The sequence below is a fragment of the Salvelinus namaycush genome, chromosome 35 (genome assembly GCF_016432855.1).
Source record: "Salvelinus namaycush isolate Seneca chromosome 35, SaNama_1.0, whole genome shotgun sequence".
Classification (NCBI taxonomy): domain Eukaryota; kingdom Metazoa; phylum Chordata; class Actinopteri; order Salmoniformes; family Salmonidae; genus Salvelinus; species Salvelinus namaycush.
The window spans coordinates 34,321,481-34,343,510 of record NC_052341.1 but is presented as its reverse complement, the minus strand read 5'-3'; the positions used below and the strand labels follow the sequence as shown (position 1 = coordinate 34,343,510).

Genomic DNA, 22,030 nt, shown 5'->3' with positions numbered 1-22,030 from the left:
AAACTAACCAACGCAGCACACAACCAATTATACACTGCAGTGGCAAGTCTACCAAACAAACAAACAAAGGCAGCCAACACTGGGCCTACCAAACGCAAGACAGCTGTATCAAAACATGAACAGAGTTTATCAAAACACAAATTGTTTTCTCCTAAACAAAATACAATTACCAGTTAACTTAACGACACTAGTATTAGGCCTACTGGTATATTTTCCAGGCAACACACCTGTTTGACAAGCAAAAACCCTGATACGTCTCTAAGGCACTATGCCGAACACTTATAAGACTACGCAGTGAATACCAACCAAAGCGCATCCCAATTAGCATTAACCCATCATAATGCATAAAATAAAAATATATATTTATTAGATAAAGTAACCTATATACAAGTAACAATGGTGTGTGTGTAATCAGTAGTGTAAGCGAGTGGATGAGTGCATAGATGGTGATAATGAGGGGTATTGAGAGGTGCCAAAATAAACGAACAAAGCCCCAAAATGGCACAAAAAAACAAACAGCATGTCTGCGTGGTCTCCTCGCAGACATGCTGGGGGGGGGGGGGTATTTATCCCCGGGACACACCTGAGCCCAGGTGTGTCCCATCTCGCTGACAACCCTCCCAGCTCCGCCCACCAACAATCCTGTTAAGGATAACAAGAGCAGAGAGAAAGAATTCGGCAGACAAACTGTAGTTCAATTTCTAAACGAGATCTCAAATAGCAGCTTCTCAATACCATGCATTCAAATAGCAGCTTCTCAATACCATGCATAATGTAGGATGCATTGGAACATAAGGTATGGAGAATAATAGAGCCTGTAGGATTATAGTTCGAAATGTGAGTTTTAAATACTAAATGTTCAGTGTGAGTATATTTATGTGGTTTAAATTATTAACCTTTAAAAGTTGTCAAAATATTGTCAATCCATTCATTATTCTACTACTAACTATGACTGAGTACGAGACATGCTTTCCATTATCTAAATATAGTGTAACCTACCAATCAATGTCTATTTAGTGCCATGGAGGGCACAATCTTACAGTCCAGAAATGAAAAGCTTTTACCATGTCTGCCAAAAGCCTGGGCCTCTGATAGAGACTGTAGAAGAGTCATCAACGCATTCTTCAATTTTCCCCCACCTCTCTAGGAGCATGTGTGCGCCCAGGCCATATAGGCGTATCGAAAGGATCCCACCCTTGTCACCAATGTAGCGGACCGATGTAGACAGACAAGTGCCTTAGCGGAATGCAATCTAAAGCTTGTCTTGTGTGGTCCAGAGATGAGAACTCTACCATCTATGGCAAAACCCTGGGTTCCTGACAGGGACAATTGAATTCTCCCCAATGCATGTTACACATTGAATTGAGTCTGAGATGTTCTAACAGGCACATATCTGTAGATGGTGTTCTTCAACTCTAAAACCCCAAAAAGAAAAGAGAACAGGCAAATGCATATATGGTCCCAATGTCTAAATAGTTGACAGCAGGGCTAGTTCAAACTGCAGTAGGAAGGTTCTTCTTACATCCTATGCTTGGTGAATAGCACTTGGTTGATCTCTGAGAGAGGTTCACAGGAGAGCTGAATAGATCATGTGAGACAAAAGTGAGAGACCTGAATGAATAATAGAAATCACAGCAAAGGTAGTTTGTGAGCTAGAAAATGTACATCCTGACAGTCATCCTACTTCAACTATTGACAGAGGCATTTCTTATTTGTCAGTATAAATGAAATTAGTGGGTCCTGCCTTAGACTGTATTAGATTTATACTACTTGTCCTACAGATCAAATTATTACTTGGAATAAACTGATAGCTAAAACGCTCAACGTCCCAGAATTACATGCTAGCTAGTGAAAACTACACTACATGACCAAAAGTATGTGGACATCTGCTCGTCAAACATCTAATTCCAAATCATGGGCATTAATATGGACTTGCCCGCCCCCCCCCCCTTTTGCTACTATAACAGCCAGCCTCCACTCTTCTGGTTAGGCTTTCCACTAGATGTTGGAACATTCCTGCAGGAACTTGCTTACATTCAGCCACAAGAGCATTACTGAGGTCAGGCACTGATGTCGGGCAATTAGGCCTGGCTCGCAGTCGGTGTTACAATTCATCCCAAAGGTGTTCGATGGGGTTGAGGTCAGGGCTCTGTGCCAATCAAGTTATTCCACACTGATCTCGACAAACCATTTCTGTATGGACCTTGCTTTGGGCACGGGGACATTGTGCGGCAGGTAGCCTAGTGGTTAGAGCGTTGGACTAGAACCAGAAGGTTGTTAGTGTAACGGATGTGAAATGGCTAGCTAGTTAGCGGTGGTCCGCGCTAATAGCGTTTCAAGCGGTTACGTCACTCGCTTTGAGACCCTGAAGTAGTGGTTCCCCTTGCTCTGCAAGGGCCGCGGCTTTTGTGGAGCGATGGGTAACGACGCTTCGTGGGTGACTGTTGTTGATGTGTGCAGAGGGTCCCTGGTTCGCGCCCGTGTCGGGGCGAGGGGACGGTCTAAAGTTAAACTGTTACATTGATGCTGTTGACCCGGATCACTGGTTGCTGCAGAAAAGGAGGAGGTCGAAAGGGGGGTGAGTGTAACGGATGTGAAATGGCTAGCTAGTTAGCGGTGGTCCGCGCTAATAGCGTTTCAAGCGGTTACGTCACTCGCTTTGAGACCCTGAAGTAGTGGTTCCCCTTGCTCTGCAAGGGCCGCGGCTTTTGTGGAGCGATGGGTAACGACGCTTCGTGGGTGACTGTTGTTGATGTGTGCAGAGGGTCCCTGGTTCGCGCCCGTGTCGGGGCGAGGGGACGGTCTAAAGTTAAACTGTTACATTGATGCTGTTGACCCGGATCACTGGTTGCTGCAGAAAAGGAGGAGGTCGAAAGGGGGGTGAGTGTAACGGATGTGAAATGGCTAGCTAGTTAGCGGTGGTCCGCGCTAATAGCGTTTCAAGCGGTTACGTCACTCGCTTTGAGACCCTGAAGTAGTGGTTCCCCTTGCTCTGCAAGGGCCGCGGCTTTTGTGGAGCGATGGGTAACGACGCTTCGTGGGTGTCAGTTGTTGATGTGTGCAGAGGGTCCCTGGTTCACGCCCGGGCCGGGGCGAGGGGACGGTCTAAAGTTATACTGTTACACTAGATCGAATCCCCGAGCTGACAAGGTAAAAATCTGTTGTTCTGCCCCTGAACAAGGCAGTTCCTAGATCGGCGTTGAAAATAAGAATTTGTTCTTAACTGACTTGCCTAGTTAAAGGTTAAACACAACAAAAAAAATGTAGGTCGCGCTAAAACAGGAAAGAGCCTTCCCCAAATTGTTGCCACAAAGTTGGAAGCACAGAATCGTCTAGAATGTCATTGTATGCTGTAGTGTTAAGATTTCCCTTCCCTGGAACTAAGAGGCCAAGGCGGAACCATGAAGAACAGCCCCAGAGCATTATTATTCTACCTCCACTTAACTTTACAGTTGGCACTACGCATTCGGTTAGGTAGCATTCTCCTGGCATCCGCCAAACCCAAATTAGTCCATAGGACTGCCAGATGGTGAAGAGTGATTCATCACGCCAGAGAACCCGTTTCCACTGCTCCAGAGTCCAATGGGGGCGAGCTTTACATCACTCCAGCCGACACTTGGCATTGTGCATGGTGATCTTAGGCTTGTGTGTGGCTGCTCGGCTATGGAAACCAATTTCGTGAGGCTCCCGGCAAACAGTTATTGTGCTGACGTTGCTTCCAGGGGCAGTTTGGAACTTGGTAGTGAGTGTTGCAACCAAGGACAGACAATTGTTACTCACTACGAAGGCACTCAGCAGCCCCATTCTGTGAGCTTGTGTAGCCTACCACTTTGTGGCTGAGCTGTTGTTGCTCCTAGACGTTACCACTTCACAATAACAGCACTTACAGTTGACCGGAGAAGCTCTAGCAGGGCAGAAATTTGACAAAATGACTTGTTGGAAAAGTGGCATCAAAGGTTTTTATAACTATACCAAGATAGACCACAGCCTGTTGTTTCCAATGGGAATTTATGAGGCATAGTGGGCAGAACAAGCAAGGAGGAGGGCAAAGGCAAGCACGAGCTAGCGAGATCCTATTGGCGCGTTCTAGCGTGCATCTGCATATTTCCGTTAGGGAACACCTACTCTGAAGTATGCGTGTGCATTAACTCAATTCTCCTTTACACTCCTAAACAACACAATTTTGAAACACTTTGCAAAGAGTGAAGTCTATAAAACTTAATCCAATCTGTTAATAAGATTATAGTTTTGGGAACAGAAAACTATATTGAGATCAAACATTTCATAGATGACAAAATGTGCAGAATGCAAACCGGATGCCTCATTTATACATCTGGTGAAATATCTGTCCCATTATTCTATCTATGGTGGCATCCTACGAAGGTGCCACGTTGAAAGTCACTGAGCTCTTCAGTAAGGCCATTCTACTGGCAAACTCTATGGAGATTGCGTGACTGTGTGCTCGATTTTATACACCTGTAAGCAATGGATGTTGCCGAAATTGCCAAATACACTAATTTGAAGGGGTGTCCACATACTTTTGTATATATAGTGTACTTACTCCGGCTAGCTAGCAACATATCTACTTGTTCTATCTAGCTAACATTACTATGGTTGCTGTGTTGTATGTTGGGAGTAATTTTACAGCTTGCGTTGATGCATCACGTTTCTATGGCTAAATAGCTAAATTACAAATACATTTAAAATACTTTACCTGATAGCAGTTTGTCGGAAGGAGAACTCTCGATGTCACCAGCTTTCTACTACCTTAGATACGGATAACGTGATCAGCAGCGATAGTACACAAGTTTATATTGGTTTACAGTTTAGTATTTGGCGGCGTTTTCCTGTCCAGCTAGCGAGCATAAGTCATTATTTTGACAAACGGAATGTGTTCAGAATTATTTAACACATTGTTAAAACCAGCTCCTCCCTCGACAGAGATCAATCATCTCGAAAACGAATGCAACTAGCTTGCTAAGGCTTACCACCTATAGTTAGCTAACGCACTTTTGCGCTATAAACGTACAACTGAGCTTATTTTAACACCCAAAAAACATAATACTTCCAGGTCAACTGTAATATGAACACCATTGTAAAGCACAATATCTTTCCAGCAAAATCAACGACAATACCGTCATGCTGCCCGTCTCTGCATGATTGAAAAAGGCAATGAGCGCCATTGGGTCTTTTTAAAAATGGCGGGTGAAGAAACGAAACCTACTGCGTGATGGGGAAAGCGTGAGATAAGCAGTGTGGGGAAACAGATTTTTTCACCTGATCTGTCCAACTTATCACCTCTGAAATGTAAATAAAACACTTAACCGGTGTCTGTATATAGCCTTGCTACTCTTATTTTCAAATGTCTTTTTACTGTTTTATTTCTTTCTTTACCTTCTTACACACACATTTTCTTCACACTATTGGTTCTAGAGCCTGTAAAGTAAGCATTTCACTGTAAGGTCTACCTACACCTGTTGTATTCGGCACACATGACAAATCAACTTTGATTTGATTTAAAACACAATAAAAGTTTATATAATGTGTCATTACATACCTTTTTGAAGTTTGTCAAGTTCGAGTCGGGTTTTTAGGGCGGCACAAAAGTTATCTTCAGAAGTAAACAGCTGCTGTCGGGGCTTTTGAGAGTCATGGTGGCTTGCAACGATTATGCAAAAAGATTTATGCATTCAGTTGTACAACTGACTAGGTATCCATCCCCCTTACCCTGTCCCTTTCATGTTTGTAAACTGCGAGAGAAGCGCTACATCTGGTGGAGAGAGGCTGTACGACACAGAACGAGTTGCATAATGCGTGCGTACGCTACGTCATGACACGTCACAATTTAACATAGCGTCAGAGGGGTCCGTTTGTTCAACTTTTCTCCAATACTATCGGGCCATTACCATGTCAATAGAAACGTAGTTCACAACCCAGATTTTGATGCCAACACAGTCCTATTAGTTTTCATTGCAGTCTCGTTTCAATGCCGCGGTTGCGCAAATTTGTACGGAATGGGATAAGTCAACAGTAATTGTGTCATTTTGTTTGGGTAAACTGTCCACATCCGCTTTCTTCCATTAGGCCCATCCATGTAAACTACCTGCAATTTATGCAGGTTTAACAGCGTGATATTCTGCCACCACATCAAGTGCACACTTCGTTTCTTTTGAAAACCAAACTTAAATGCTAAGAGTTGCTAACTAGCGTGCACAAAGATAATTGATAACTGGATCTCGACGCTAAGTAGGCAAAACAAGGCCACATCCGTTCATTTGAAAAATGTAATGAGCAGACCGATATGCATACACACAGTTCAGTTATTGACACTTGTGTGGCAAGTAGCTACTATGATGGCATTATCATCGTGACAGAGAAATGGGTCATTCCATCTGGCCTCAGCATGGTTTTATTCTCTAGTCAGATGTGGTGGCCACTTTTGGCTTCCTAGGATAATCCATAGGCAACCTAACATGAGTGGCAAAAATGCAGTGACAATAGATACACATAGCACACAGTCCACGGTGGTTTGCAGATTTAGTCAATTGACGTTAGCTAGATAATTGAGTAGAACCTCAAACCCATTTTGTCATTGTAAATTGTAAAGTAACGTTAATTGCCAATACGAAGGAACAAATGGCATAGTTAACTAATACTAGCTAGTTAGTTGTAGCTAACGTTACCTAACCCTTGTTAGTTGGTGAAAGACAGTTAACGTTAGCGAGCTACTGTTAGTTAGCTAGCTAGCCAGGTAGGCCCCGCTAAGTAGAAATGACGATTATGCTAGGATTTCGATCAAATAACAAAAAGTACTTTCTTCACAACCCGTACACATTCATGAAAAATTGCATATTTAGCTACCTCTCCATGTCGGCGTCAATAATTATTTGTGGCTCTAGTTCCATCTGCATGTCGATGCCAACAGCTGCCATTTTTTCCTGAAAGGAACCCGTCTTTTTTCCCCAAACGAGTTTAGCCAAAGCCACGCCTATGGGGCGTATTTCAGCCTACATACGTCCGCGTCATTGGTCAACAGCATGCGAACGGTGATTGGATAGATTTTGAGAGCCTCAGCCAGGCGTATGGGAAGTGATTCAGGTCAGAATTCCGACAGGTGAAGCTACTGGTACCTCTCAATTTAAGGTCTTTATTGGAATGGGAAACATATGTTTACATTGCCAAAGCAAGTGAAATAAACAAAAAATAAATAAACAAAAGTGAAATAAACAAAAAATGAACAGTAAACATTACACTTACTAAAGTTCCAAAATAATAAAGACATTTCTCATATTATGTCCAAATTAGATTTTTCAAATTCTTTGTGTGTCTGTGTAATCTGAGGGAAATATGTGTCTCTAATATGGTCATACATTTGGCAGGAGGTTAGGAAGTCCAACTCAGTTTGCACCTCATTTTGTGGGCTGTTTGTGAACAGAGACCCAGGACCAGCTTGCTTAGGGGGCTCTTCTCCAGGTTCATTTCTCTGTAGGTGATGGCTTTGTTTTGTAAGGTTTGGGTATTGTTCCTTTTAGGTGGTTGTAGAATTTAACGTCTATTTTCTGGATTTTGATCATTAGCGGGTATCGGCCTAATTTTGCTCTGCATGCATTATTTTGTGTTTTACATTGGACATGGAGAAGTCCACAGACCCACTCCAAAAGGCTTTCGGAGCCATCATCGACTCAGTGGGTTTTGTCCAACATGTCTCTGGACCTACTCACTGCCACAGTCATACTCTGGACCTAGTTTTGTCCCATGGAATAAATGTTGTAGATCTTAATGTTTTTCCTCATAATCCTGGACTATCGGACCACCATTTTATTACGTTTGCAATCGCAACAAATAATCTGCTCAGACCCCAACCAAGGAGCATCAAAAGTCGTGCTATAAATTCTCAGACAACACAAAAATTCCTTGATGCCCTTCCAGACTCCTTCTGCCTACCCAAGGACGTCAGAGGACAAAAATCAGTTAACCACCTAACTGAGGAACTCAATTTAACCTTGCGCAATACCCTAGATGCAGTTGCACCCCTAAAAACGAAAAACATTTGTCATAAGAAACTAGCTCCCTGGTATACAGAAAATACCCGAGCTCTGAAGCAAGCTTCCAGAAAATTGGAACGGAAATGGCGCCACACCAAACTGGAAGTCTTCCGACTAGCCTGGAAAGACAGTACCGTGCAGTATCGAAGAGCCCTCACTGCTGCTCGATCATCCTACTTTTCCAACTTAATTGAGGAAATAAGAACAATCCAAAAATTATTTTTGATACTGTTGCAAAGCTAACTAAAAAGCAGCATTCCCCAAGAGAGGATGGCTTTCACTTCAGCAGTAATAAATTCATGAACTTCTTTGAGGAAAAGATCATGATCATTAGAAAGCAAATTACGGACTCCTCTTTAAATCTGCATATTCCTCCAGGGCTTAGCTGTCCTGGATCTGCACAGCTCTGCCAGGGCCTGGGATCGGGAGAGACACTTAAGTGTTTTAGTACTATATCTCTTGACACAATGATGAAAATAATCATGGCCTCTAAACCTTCAAGCTGCATACTGGATCCTATTCCAACTAAACTACTGAAAGAGCTGCTTCATGTGCTTGGCCCTCCTATGTTGAACATAATAAACAGCTCTCTATCCACCGGATGTGTACCAAACTCACTAAAAGTGGCAGTAATAAAGCCTCTCTTGAAAAAGCCAAACCTTGACCCGGAAAATATAAAAAACTATCGGCCTATATCGAATCTTCCATTCCTCTCAAAAATTTTAGAAAAAGCTGTTGCGCAGCAACTCACTGCCTTCCTGAAGACAAACAATGTATACGAAATGCTTCAGTCTGGTTTTAGACCCCATCATAGCACTGAGACTGCACTTGTGAAGGTGGTAAATGACCTTTTAATGGCGTCAGACCGAGGCTCTGCATCTGTCCTCGTGCTACTAGACCTTAGTGCTGCCTTTGACACCATCGATCACCACATTCTTTTGGAGAGACTGGAAACCCAAATTGGTCTACACGGACAAGTTCTGGCCTGGTTTAGATCTTATCTGTCGGAAAGATATCAGTTTGTCTCTGTGAATGGTTTGTCCTCTGACAAATCAACTGTACATTTCGGTGTTCCTCAAGGTTCCGTTTTAGGACCACTATTGTTTTCACTATATATTTTACCTCTTGGGGATGTTATTCGAAAACATAATGTTAACTTTCACTGCTATGCGGATGACACACAGCTGTACATTTCAATGAAACATGGTGAAGCCCCAAAATTGCCCTCGCTAGAAGCCTGTGTTTCAGACATAAGGAAGTGGATGGCTGAAAACGTTCTACTTTTAAACTCGGACAAAACAGAGATGCTTGTTCTAGGTCCCAAGAAACAAAGAGATCTTCTGTTAAATCTGACAATTAATCTTGATGGTTGTAAAGTCGTCTCAAATAAAACTGTGAAGGACCTCGGCGTTACTCTTGACCCTGATCTCTCTTTTGACGAACATATCAAGACTGTTTCAAGGACAGCTTTTTTCCATCTACCTAACATTGCAAAAATCAGAAATTTTCTGTCCAAACATTATGCAGAAAAATTTATCCATGCATTTGTTACTTCTAGGTTAGACTACTGCAATGCTCTACTTTCCGGCTACCCGGATAAAGCACTAAATAAACTTCAGTTAGTGCTAAATACGGCTGCTAGAATCCTGACTAGAACCAAGAAATTTGATCATATTACTCCAGGTGCTAGCTTCCCTACACTGGCTTCCTGTTAAGGCAAGGGCTGATTTCAAGGTTTTACTGTTAACCTATAAAGCGTTACATGGGCTTGCTCCTACCTATCTTTCCGAGTTGGTCCTGCCGTACATACCTACACGTACGCTACGGTCACAAGACGCAGGCCTCCTAATTGTCCCTAGAATTTCTAAGCAAACAGCTGGAGGCAGGGCTTTCTCCTATAGATCTCCATTTTTATGGAACGGTCTGCCAACCCATGTGAGAGACGCAGACTCGGTCTCAACCTTTAAGTCTTTACTGAAGACTTATCTCTTCAGTAGGTCATATGATTGAGTGTAGTCTGGCCCAGGAGTGTGAAGGTGAACGGAAAGGCTCTGGAGCAACGAACCGCCCTTGCTGTCTCTGCCTGGCCGGTTCCCCTCTCTCCACTGGGATTCTCTGCCTCTAACCCTATTACAGGGGCTGAGTCACTGGCTTACTGGTGCTCTTTCATGCCGTCCCTAGGAGGGGTGCGTCACTTGAGTGGGTTGAGTTACTGACGTGATCTTCCTGTCTGGGTTGGCGCCCCCCCTTGGTTTGTGCTGTGGTGGAGATCTTTGTGGGCTATACTCGGCCTTGTCTCAGGATTGTAAGTTGGTGGTTGAAGATATCCCTCTAGTGGTGCGGGGGCTGTGCTTTGGCAAAGTGGGTGGGGTTATATCCTTCCTGTTTGGCCCTGTCCGGGAGTATCATCGGATGGGGCCACAGTGTCTCCTGACCCCTCCTGTCTCAGCCTCCAGTATTTATGCTGCAGTAGTTTATGTGTCGGGGGGCTAGGGTCAGTTGGTTATATCTGGAGTACTTCTCCTGTCTTATCCAGTGTCCTGTGTGAATTTAAGTATGCTCTCTCTAATTCTCTCCTTCTCTCTTTCTTTCTCTCTCTCGGAGAACCTGAGCCCTAGGACCATACGTCAGGACTACCGGGCATGATGACTCCTTGCTGTCCCCAGTCCACCTGGCCTTGCTGCTGTTCCAGTTTCAACTGTTCTGCCTGCGGTTATGGAACCCCTACCTGTCCCAGACCTGCTGCTTTCAACTCTTAATGATCGGCTATGAAAAGCCAACTGACATTTATTCCTGATTATTATTTGACCATGCTTGTCATTTATGAACATTTTGAAAATCTTGGCTCTCTCTAATTCTCTCCTTCTCTCTTTCTTTCTCTCTCTCGGAGGACCTGAGCCCTAGGACCATACGTCAGGACTACTGGGCATGATGACTCCTTTCTGTCCCCAGTCCACCTGGCCTTGCTGCTATTCCAGTTTCAACTGTTCTGCCTGCGGTTATGGAACCCCTACCTGTCCCAGACCTGCTGTTTTCAACTCTTAATGATCGGCTATGAAAAGCCAACTGACATTTATTCCTGATTATTATTTGACCATGCTTGTCACTTATGAACATTTTGAACATCTTGGCCATGTTCTGTTATAATCTCCACCCGGCACAGCCAGAAGAGGACTGGCCACCCCTCATAGCCTGGTTCCTCTCTAGGTTTCTTCCTAGGTTTTGGCCTTTCTAGGGAGTTTTTCCTAGCCCCCGTGCTTCTACACCTGCATTGCTTGCTGTTTGGAGTTTTAGGCTGGGTTTCTGTACAGCACTTCGAGATATTAGCTGATGTACGAAGGGCTATATAAAATAAACTTGATTTGATTTGACACAGAGGATCTCTAAGAAGAGACGTTTCCATGGAAGTCCTGGGTTCACTGACGCCAAGAAAGGTGAGAAGACAGATGAAAACGTGAATCAACTAAATGAATGTTACTGTGTGAATTAAATTGTCATGTTTGGATTGTTCAAGAGTTCATGAAGAGCTATGAATTTTCATATATTTTGTTCTGCAAGTGCTATGGATTTATTAAAGGAAAATTGTTATTTTGTTTGTTGGAGGGAGAGAGCAACACAAGGGTGCACTCCTATCATTTAAATTGAGTTGATTAGATTCTGGCCGTGTTTTCCTGTCTTTTGTATTCACTAGTAAAGTGCAAATAAATGCTAACTCAGGTGAGCATGAGTTTCTGCTTGAATTTGGTTAAAAGACAGTGAATTTGTTCATACTTTGAGAACTTGCTACCAAGCTGCTGTGTGTATCTGACACACATATTTTTTTCTTTTAGAGATTATTTTGAACTGAAGACACGTGTTACCACGTTGTTTTAACCTAATGGTGATAGTTATATAGGCTACTCTGTGTTATTCTGTAATGTATCACACATTTCATGTACACTAATTGTTTCTGTAAATTCTTTCATGACTAATACATCCTATTAGTTGAATGGAGTAACTGCATTCCTCATTTTACAGAGTTATTTGATTAACTAAACACTTATAATTTAGGTATATTGGTAGTTATTTACACTATACACATAGCATATTCCTGGGTTCCACCTTGACATCTCTGATCTGTTTACCTCAATACATTAATACTAGAACACTGGTCGCCAGGATTAGCTATTTGTATCTAGTCTCTGAATAATTGCATAAAAATGCAAGTTTGACACATGTTCATTATACTGTAGTCATACTGAGTCATTGATGCAATGATTCACTATCTTGCTAGATCCTCCAGAGATGCACATGGCCTGTTATATCCCCACCAGTAAATGTGAACCGTTAATGCTGTTTTTTTATAATCTACAATGTTGATTTATGGTAATTTATGTTAATGAAATTCAAACTGCTACACTTGATCAAGTTTTGTTTTATTTCATAACATTTACAACTTTTGTCAATTTCTTCGTTTTGTACATTTCTTGATTGCCTTGAGCATGTATTTTTTTGTCAGTCCTGTCAATATTGAGTGATCACACATGCCTCAGCACGCATACAGTAGAAGGCTACTTTACCTGCTTGCAAATATGTGCTAAAAGTCGAGCTGTTTCATAGTATTTCTGTTACTTATTTATTTTTACAGAAAACCACAGAACCACCACTGCAATATAGGCCTACATTCAGGAAAATAAGGTGCTATCTAGAACCTAAAAGGATTCTTCTGCTGTCCCCATAGAACCCTGTTTGGTTCCACGTAGAACCCTTTCTGTGTCTAGGTAGAACCATTTTGGCTTCCATTCCACAGAGGGTTCTATTTGGAACCCAACAGGGTTCTTCCTGGAACCAAAAATGGGTTCTCCTTTGGTGACACCATTTCATTATGTACTCAAACTTCTACCTGGTATTCAAGATAACACGCAACATAACATCACCAACTTTGAATGTTTTTGTCAACCTCTGCTCAGACTTAAATAGCAGTGTTCCAAGAACCTCCACCAGGAGAGAATGTAGCATCCTCAAAGGGACAAAAATGAGACACGAGGGCACCCCACACTCATTATAGATCCCAAGGGGTCTTCATTTTCATATGCTCTCACTCACAATCTCCTTTGCCATCTTCCATTTATGGCATTTCAACATTGATACTTAAGGGCACATCACACATGTCTTTTCTTGGAACTCCATACGCACGCACACACTACTGTAGCATCTTGTTTACATTTCTCTCATTCTAGCTGTCCAGCTGAGGCCTTGGGATGGATCATGTTGCACTGAGATAGGCACAGGAGTATGTAAGTACAGTCCTTTTCAGTGTGGCGGCAAATGTGTTGAACAGGAGAAGAGGATGTGGTTGCTTGTGGAGGGAGAGCAGTGGGTGTGGTGGGGTGAACAGCTGCAGTGAAGTTAATTGAAGGTTAAATCAAAATAAATTAATACAAATAACATCTTGACAAAAACAAAGATCGATTTAGAAATTAGTTAGACATTGCCATAGTTCAACAGCTGAAAAGCCTTGAAGAACATGCTCCAAGAGATGGCAAGACATCCAGTACTTACCGAAAGAAGTAGCCTACCCATCCCCATTTACAATTTCATTCATCAATAAAATAAATTATACTAAAGCACATTCAATTATCACTATTGTAGACTATAGGCTACTCCTGTATCTACCTGGTACAATACCGTAATCATTGAATGAAGTATCGTACCCATCCACATTTAAATTGTATTTATCAATTAGATAAATAATACTAACACATAGTTACTGTTACGTAGAAGTCCGTCACTGGCCGCGGGCAGCATTTGGTACTTTAACGCACGCACACATTCATCACTCCTCCCTGCTCCGTTATCAGATAAGTTAACAATGTGGGTCGACACACAAGTTAACTTCTCTATCTTAGTACATACATTTCACACTTACTTCAGTAACCGGTTATGGGATAAAGAAATAAACAGACAAGTGTTCATATTTAATATAAGTAATATTTATTATACTTATCGATGTTATTGATGAGCGCGTTGTTTGTTTGTTCTGTTCCTCTCTCTCGCCATCTCTGTAGCTTCCGGGTATGCTGGATAAGGACCCGAGCTAAGGGAAAGGGCTGACTTTGTAGTGCCTGTCCCGAATGGCTCATTAATGTAAATGGGCATATTGAAAGACACTGTCAGTAGTGATGTAATTTTGTAAATGTTATGTTGTGATATTGTTTCATAAACGTGTTGCAATGTATATACTTTAGTATGTTTAGTTAAATGGAAGATGTATGTAATTGCTCAATTAATTAGGTTTAATTGTTCTGAGGGGAGGGGCTAGCCATACAAAAGGAGCCTCTCTTTCAGTTCATAGCAAGTAAAACACTGGAATGGTAGATTTGCAGTGGAAGAATGTGCAAAGTAGAGATAGAAATAATGGGGTGCAAAGGAGCAAAATAAATAAATACAGTAGGGAAAGAGGTAGTTGTTTGGGCTAAATTATAGATGGGCTATGTACAGGTGCAGTAATACAGTGGGGCAAGAAAGTATTTAGTCAGCCACCAATTGTGCATGTTCTCCCACTTAAAAAGATGAGAGAGGCCTGTAATTTTCATGGTCACCAGCGAGCTGAGATAAGGGGGGACTTTACCGAGCAGGGTCTTGTAGATAACCTGGAGCCAGTGGGTTTGGCGACGATTATGAAGCGAGGGCCAGCCAACGAGAGCGTACAGGTCGCAGTGGTGGGTAGTATATGGGGCTTTGGTGACAAAAAAACAGATGGCACTGTGATAGACTGCATCCAATTTATTGAGTAGGGTATTGGAGGCTATTTTGTAAATGACATCACCGAAGTCGAGGATTGGTAGGATGGTCAGTTTTACAAGGGTATGTTTGGCAGCATGAGTGACTTATAACTCACTGTATCACAATTCCAATAGGTCAGAAGTTTGCATACACTAAGTTGACTGTGCCTTTAAACAGCTTGGAAAATTCCAGAAAAGGATGCCCTGGCTTTAGAAGCTTCAGATAGGCTAATTGACATCATTTGAATCAATTGGGGGTGTACCTGTGGATGTATTTCAAGGCCTAACTTCAAACTCAGTGCATCTTTGCTTGACATCATGGGAAAATTAAAAGAAATCAGCCAAGACCTCAGAAAAAAATTGTAGACCTCCACAAGTCTGGTTCATCCATGGGAGCAATTTCTAAACACCTGAAGGTACCACGTTCATCTGTACAAACAATAGTATGCAAGTATAAACACCATGGGACCACACAGCCGTCATACCGCTCAGGAAGGAGACGCTGTCTCCTAGAGATGAACGTACTTTGGTGCGAAAAGTGCAAATCAATCCCAGAACCACAGCAAAGGACCTTGTGAAAATGCTGGAGGAAACAGGTACAAAAGTATCTATATCCACAGTAAAACAAGTCCTATAATCGACATAACCTGAAAGGCCACTCAGCAAGGAAGAAGCCACTGCTCCAAAACCGCCATAAAAAAAAGCCAGACTACGGTTTTTAACTGCATATGGGGACAAAGTTCATACTTTTTGGAGAAGTGTCCTCTGGTCTGATGAAACAAAAATAGAACGGTTTGTCAATAATGACCATCGTTATGTTTGGAGGAAAAAGGTGGATGCTTGCAAGCCGAAGAACACCATCCCAACCATGAGGCACGGGGGTAGCAGCATCATCATGTTGTGGGGGTGCTTTGCTGCATTAGGGACTGGTGCACTTCACAAAATAGATGGCATCATGAGGTAGGAGAATTATGTGGATATATTGAAGAAACATCTCAAGACATCAGTCAGGAAGTTAAAGCTTGGTCGCAAATGGGTCTTCAAAATGGAAAATGACCACAAGCATACTTCCAAAGTTGTGGCAAAATGGCTTAAGGACAACAAAGTCAAGGTATTGGAGTGGCCATCACAAAGCCCTGACCTCAATCCCATTGAAAATGTGTGGGCAGAACTGAAAAAGCATGTGCAACCCAGGAGGCCTACAAACCTGACTCAGTTACACCAGCTCTGTCATGAGGAATGGGAGATAATTCACCCAGCTTATTGTGGGAAGTTTGTGGAAGGCCACCCAAAACATTTGACCCAAGTTAAACATTTTAAAGGCAATGCTACCAAATACTAATTGAGTGCATGTAAACTTCTGACCGACTGGGAATGTGATGAAAGAAATAAAAGCTGAAATAAATCACTCTAACCTTATGACATTTCAGATTCTTAAAATAAAGTGGTGATCCTAACTGACCTAAGACAGGGAATTTTTACTATGATTAAATGTCAGGAATTGTGAAAAACTGAGTTAATGTATTTTGCTAAGGTGTATGTAAACGTCCGACTTCATGTAACATTTCCAATGGTGGACATGAAAGAGTCAGGTGCAGAGAGCAGGGTAATCTCAATCGAGTGGATTTATTATTTCACCCAGAAATAATCACATAAACGGCGACGCCACACAAACAACGGGCGCGTCAAAATACTGTCCAATAAAAGTAGGACTGAAATCCACTATACGAAACACCACCAACACAAACAGAAAAACAAGCCCGCACAAAAGTCGGCGGGCCAACTGGGTTTAAATAACCCCTAACCTAAACACAAAACAGGTGATACAAATTAGACAAACTCAAAAGAAAACAGAAAAGGGGATCGGTGGCAGCTAGTAGACCGGAGACGACGACCGCCGAGCGCCGCCCGAACGGGAAGAGGCACCATCCTCGGCGGGATTCGTAACACTTCAACTGTACATTCCTCCTACACATAACCATTAACTTCTGGTGTAGCAAGTATTTCAAATTTACAAGCCAACAACTGAAATCAGACTGTGGCCCTTCTCTCCATAGAACACCTAATATCTAACAGTAACATATTCTGACAGAATGTAAACTCTGCATTCTCCTCTCTCCCTCTATAAAATGAATAAGGATACCAGCTGTCAGAGCAGCTCACAGATCACTGCACCTGTACATAGCCCATCTGTAAATATCCCATCCAACTACCCTCATCCCCATACTGTATTAATCTATTTTGCTCCTTTGCACCCCAGTATCTCTACTTGCACATTCATATTTTGCACATCTGTCACTCGTGTTTAATTGCTATATTGTAATTACTTCACCACCATGGCCTATTTATTGCCTTACCTCCCTTATCTTACCTCATTTGCACACACTGTATATAGACCTTTTCTATTGTATTATTGACTGCATGTTTTTTTATTCCATGTGTAACTCTGTGTTGTTGTATGTGTCGAACTGCTTTGCTTCATCTTGGCCAGGTCACAGTTGTAAATGAGAACTTGTTCTCAACTAGCCTACCTGGTTAAATAAAGGTGAAATAAATAAATAAAAATATTTCAAGTTTAGAAGTCAGAACATTAACTCCATATTGTTCAACATTATATAAACTTGGAAATGACTTATAATTGAACAAAAAAATACAATGAACAAAAAGAACATTCACAGTTGATTATTAGGTTTACACTTCCGAAACTTATGGCCTCTGATCTATTATTACACTATGCACACTCTTATTCCACCTCTCGTCTGACACCCGAAAATTACATTTCAGTTGGAGCTTTTGACTTCCTCCATTTTCTCCTTCTGGTTCCTAAGAGAGTGATAGCACAAGACTTGAAAAGCAAAGAGAAACACAAAACATATGTATTAATAATGTGTTAAGCGATACATAATTACATATGCAAAGAAAAAACTGTTTGATAACATGATGATTCCCACTCCCCTGATTCTATGCCGTCGGGATACTTTTTCTGCTGGGTTCCACAATAATGAAGGCCCTAAAAAACGTTCTCATGCTTTCATCCAGTCTTTCCCCGTCCGGCCACAGGTTCCAAAAGGTGTTCCCAAGCCATGTCATTTTCACTTCACTCCCCATCTCCTATTGCCTTCATGGTTTACTGATAGATCTAGGACTGAACCTTTCCTACCTGTCTCCCAACTCATACCCGGTTCCCTAACCCTCAACATCTCCAATGGCATCCTAATGTTCTGCTACAGTCAGAACCTGTGGATAATAGTTTCCTGTGCTCAGTTTAGGTACAACACCATCTCTGCTACTCCCACCATGATCTGGGAATGTGTGACGTTCAATATAACTTCATAGTACTCTACGAGGAATATTAAACTACCAACAGGATATTAAAAACAGTAATATCTTATGCTTCACGGGGTCGTGGCTAAACGACGACACTATCAACATACAGCTGGCTGGTTATACGCTGTATCGGCAGGATAGGACAGCGGCGTCTGGTAAGACAAGGGGTGGTGGACAATGCATATATGTAAACAACAGCTGGTGCACGATATCTAAGGAAGTCTCAAGGTTTTGCTCGCCTGAGGTAGAGTATCTCATGATAAGCTGTAGACCACACTATCTACCTAGAGAGCTTCTGTATTTTTCGTAGCTGTCTACATACCACCAGAGACCGATGCTGGCACTAAGACTGCACTCAATGGGCTGTATTCCGCCACAAGCAAACAGGAAAACGCTCAACCAGAGGCGGCGCTCCTAGTAGCTGGGGACTTTAACGCAGGGAAACTTAAATACGTTTTACCAAATTTCTAATCAGCATGTTAAATGTGCAACCAGAGCGGGAGAAAAACAAACTCTGGACCACCTTAACTCCACACACAGAGACGCGTACAAAGCTCTCCCTCGCTGTCACGATCGTTGTATGGTGGAAGAGAGGAGGACCAAGGCGTGGCGTGATAACAATACATCTTCTTTTAATTATAACGAAGACGAAACGAAGGACACTGACAAACTATACAAAACAACAAACGAAAGTGCAGACTCAACCAACTAACGTATAGACATAGACAATCACCCACAAACTACCTAATGAATATGGCTGCCTAAATATGGTTCCCAATCAGAGACAACGATAGACACCTGTCTCTAATTGAGAACCAATCTAGGCAACCATAGACATACACTGCTCAAAAAAATAAAGGGAACACTTAAACAACACAATGTAACTCCAAGTCAATCACACTTCTGTGAAATCAAACTGTCCACTTAGGAAGCAACACTGATTGACAATAAACTTCACATGCTGTTGTGCAAATGGAATAGACAAAAGGTGGAAATTATAGGCAATTAGCAAGACACCCCCAATAAAGGAGTGATTCTGCAGGTGGTGACCACAGACCACTTCTCAGTTCCTATGCTTCCTGGCTGATGTTTTGGTCACTTTTGAATGCTGGCGGTGCTCTCACTCTAGTGGTAGCATGAGACGGAGTCTACAACCCACACAAGTGGCTCAGGTAGTGCAGCTCATCCAGGATGGCACATCAATGCGAGCTGTGGCAAGAAGGTTTGCTGTGTCTGTCAGCGTAGTGTCCAGAGCATGGAGGCGCTACCAGGAGACAGGCCAGTACATCAGGAGACGTGGAGGAGGCCGTAGGAGGGCAATAACCCAGCAGCAGGACCGCTACCTCCGCCTTTGTGCAAGGAGTAGCACTGCCAGAGCCCTGCAAAATGACCTCCAGCAGGCCAAGGGGTAGGGTGAGCGATTTGGGAACATCCACTGATTACATCTCCATTCTCCAGCTTCCTTTTGTAGACACCATTGAGTTATCATAACTCAACCAGACCTCACTACATTGTCGTCTATGACCAACAGGTAGTGGACAAAAAAATGCATAAATTGGGGACAGTAAATATGCCAGCAAGAATTAATCAAAAAGCTGATTGATTTTGTCGTGGCAATTTCCTGTATTACCAAATGAGGGGAGTTATAAACCACACACCAGTCAGAGTTATACTTAAATTTCATCTTTAATAATGTGAGCTTTAAAATCGCCCTTTGACTCTCAGATCAATTCAGTGTCTATAATGAATTCTGAGAGTGCCTACAAAAGAATACCAAGATCTTTTATAGCCAACATACACCCCTCTCAACTCACATGACGAACCACAGATCTCAGGAACTCTTCACAAAGGGCCTTTCACTTTAGAAAGGAGTATCCCATAGCCAGATAGCATTAGCTATAAATTATCGCTCAGTTTGGTCTCTAAAACGAGGTTCTAATCTCGTTCCTGGTACTTCATAGTACCAAAACATTACCTCATCCATCTGGAATGCTCTTTAGGCTTTATTGGCCTGTGTACATTAACGTTGCATGCAACCTTAGGTTGCTTCATGCAGCAGGACTGAAAAATCAATCAGCCTGGAACGAAACCAGTATATTCACAAGCTACTCGTCACAATCACCACATCTTGCTAATAACCACTTGTGTTCTAGTTTGGGGGTAATCAATAGTCAAAACTGGTTAGATGTTGTCCATGCTGAACATCCATTTATCTACTAGAAAACAGTTATGGGACGGTTTTGGTTTTAACCTTTATTTAACTAGGCAAATTCTGATTTACAATGACGGCCTAGGAACAGTGGGTTAACTGCCTTGTTCAGGAGCAGAATGACAGGTTTTTACCTTGTCACCTCAGGAATTCGATCTAGCAACCTTCCGGTTACTGGCCCAATGCTCTAACCACTAGGCTACCTGCCGCCCCCTCTTTAAGCCTAGTCCTGGACTAACAAGCACTCGCAATGGAAATTCTCCACTGAAATCACTTATTCCGGGACTAAGCTTTATCTGTGTCTGGAAAACCGGCAATATACACTGAGTGCACAAAACATTAAGGGCACCTGCTCTTTCCATGACAGAGTGACCAGGTGAAAGCTATGATCCCTTATTGATGTCACTTGTTTAATCCAGTTTAAAATCAGTGTAGCTGAAGGGGTTATAGAAGGATGTTTAACTTCTTGGGGATAGGGTGCAGAGTTTTCACTTATGGAAAAATAGCGTGCCCAATTTCAACTTCATTATACTCATCCCCAGAATATAAGATATGCATATTATTAGTAGATTTTGATAGAAAACACTCTGAAGTTTCTAAAACTGTTGGAATCATATCTGTAAGTATAACAGAACTTATATAGCAGTCAAAACCCTGAGGACCAACTTTTTTTTTTTTAAGTCACTGTGTTCAATGAGTTATTATAGGCAGGCCAGAATTCTAATCACTTTAGTCGCAGTTCCTACTGCTTCCACTGGATGTCGCCAGTGTATGGAAAAAGATTAAGGTTAATCATTTGATCTCCTGATGTACTGGCCTGTCTCCTGGTAGCGCCCCAGTTTGATTTCACAGAAGTGTGATTGACTTGGAGTTACATTGTGTTGTTTAAGTGTTCCCTTTATTTTTTTGAGCAGTGTATATGGACGGAATTAATCGAACAAAAGGACCATTTGTGATGTTTATGGGACATATGAGTGCCAACAAAAGAATCTCGTCAAAGGTAATGCATGTTTTATATTTTATATCTGCGTTTTGAGTAGCGCCGGCATGGTTGAATAGGCTACACTCTCTTGTTGACATTTTGCTATCATCAGATAATAATAGCATCTTATGCTTTCGCCGAAAAGCCTTTTTGAAATCTGACATGTTGGCTGGATTCACAACGAGTGTAGCTTTAATTTGGCATCTTGTGTGATTTAATCAAGTTTAATTTTATATAATTTTTTTGAATCTGGCGCTCTACATTTTAACATGGCTGTTGGGACGCAAGCATCCCACCTATCCCAGAGAGGTTAAACCTTGAGACAATTGAGACATGGATTGTGTGCGAGGGTGAATAGGCAAGAAAAAAAGATTCAAGTGTTTTTTAACAGGGTATGTGAGTAGGTGCCACGTGCACCGTTGTGTGTCAAAATGCTGCTGGGTTTTTCCACGCTCAACACTTTCCCATGTGTATCAACAACGGTCCACCAGCCTAAAGGACATTCAGCAACTGACAACTGTGGGACGCATTGGAGTTAACATGGGCCAGCATCCCTGTGAAAAGCTTGACACCCTGTAGAGTCCATTCACCGACAAATTGACGGTGGAGGCCTATTGGAGGGGGGTGTTCAATTAAAACACTTCTGTCCGTTTCTAAGAATTTGTAAGGTTCTTATTTACATAAAATAGACAGAGACCAGTCA

The 22,030-nt window shown here is 42.2% G+C and overlaps 1 protein-coding gene across 2 annotated transcripts in view; it reads right to left on the bottom strand.

The window, feature by feature from the left end:
• Positions 1 to 6,965, bottom strand: part of LOC120029311 (dnaJ homolog subfamily C member 7-like) — a 61,316-nt gene extending 54,351 nt beyond the window's left edge. For both annotated transcript variants that reach the window (XM_038974531.1, XM_038974532.1), the window contains exon 1: positions 6,862 to 6,965. In XM_038974531.1, the coding sequence (XP_038830459.1) occupies positions 6,862 to 6,932 (71 nt within the window). In that variant the 5' untranslated portion in view covers positions 6,933 to 6,965. The remainder of the gene's footprint in view (positions 1 to 6,861) is intronic.
• Between the last annotated feature and the right edge of the window lie 15,065 nt (positions 6,966 to 22,030).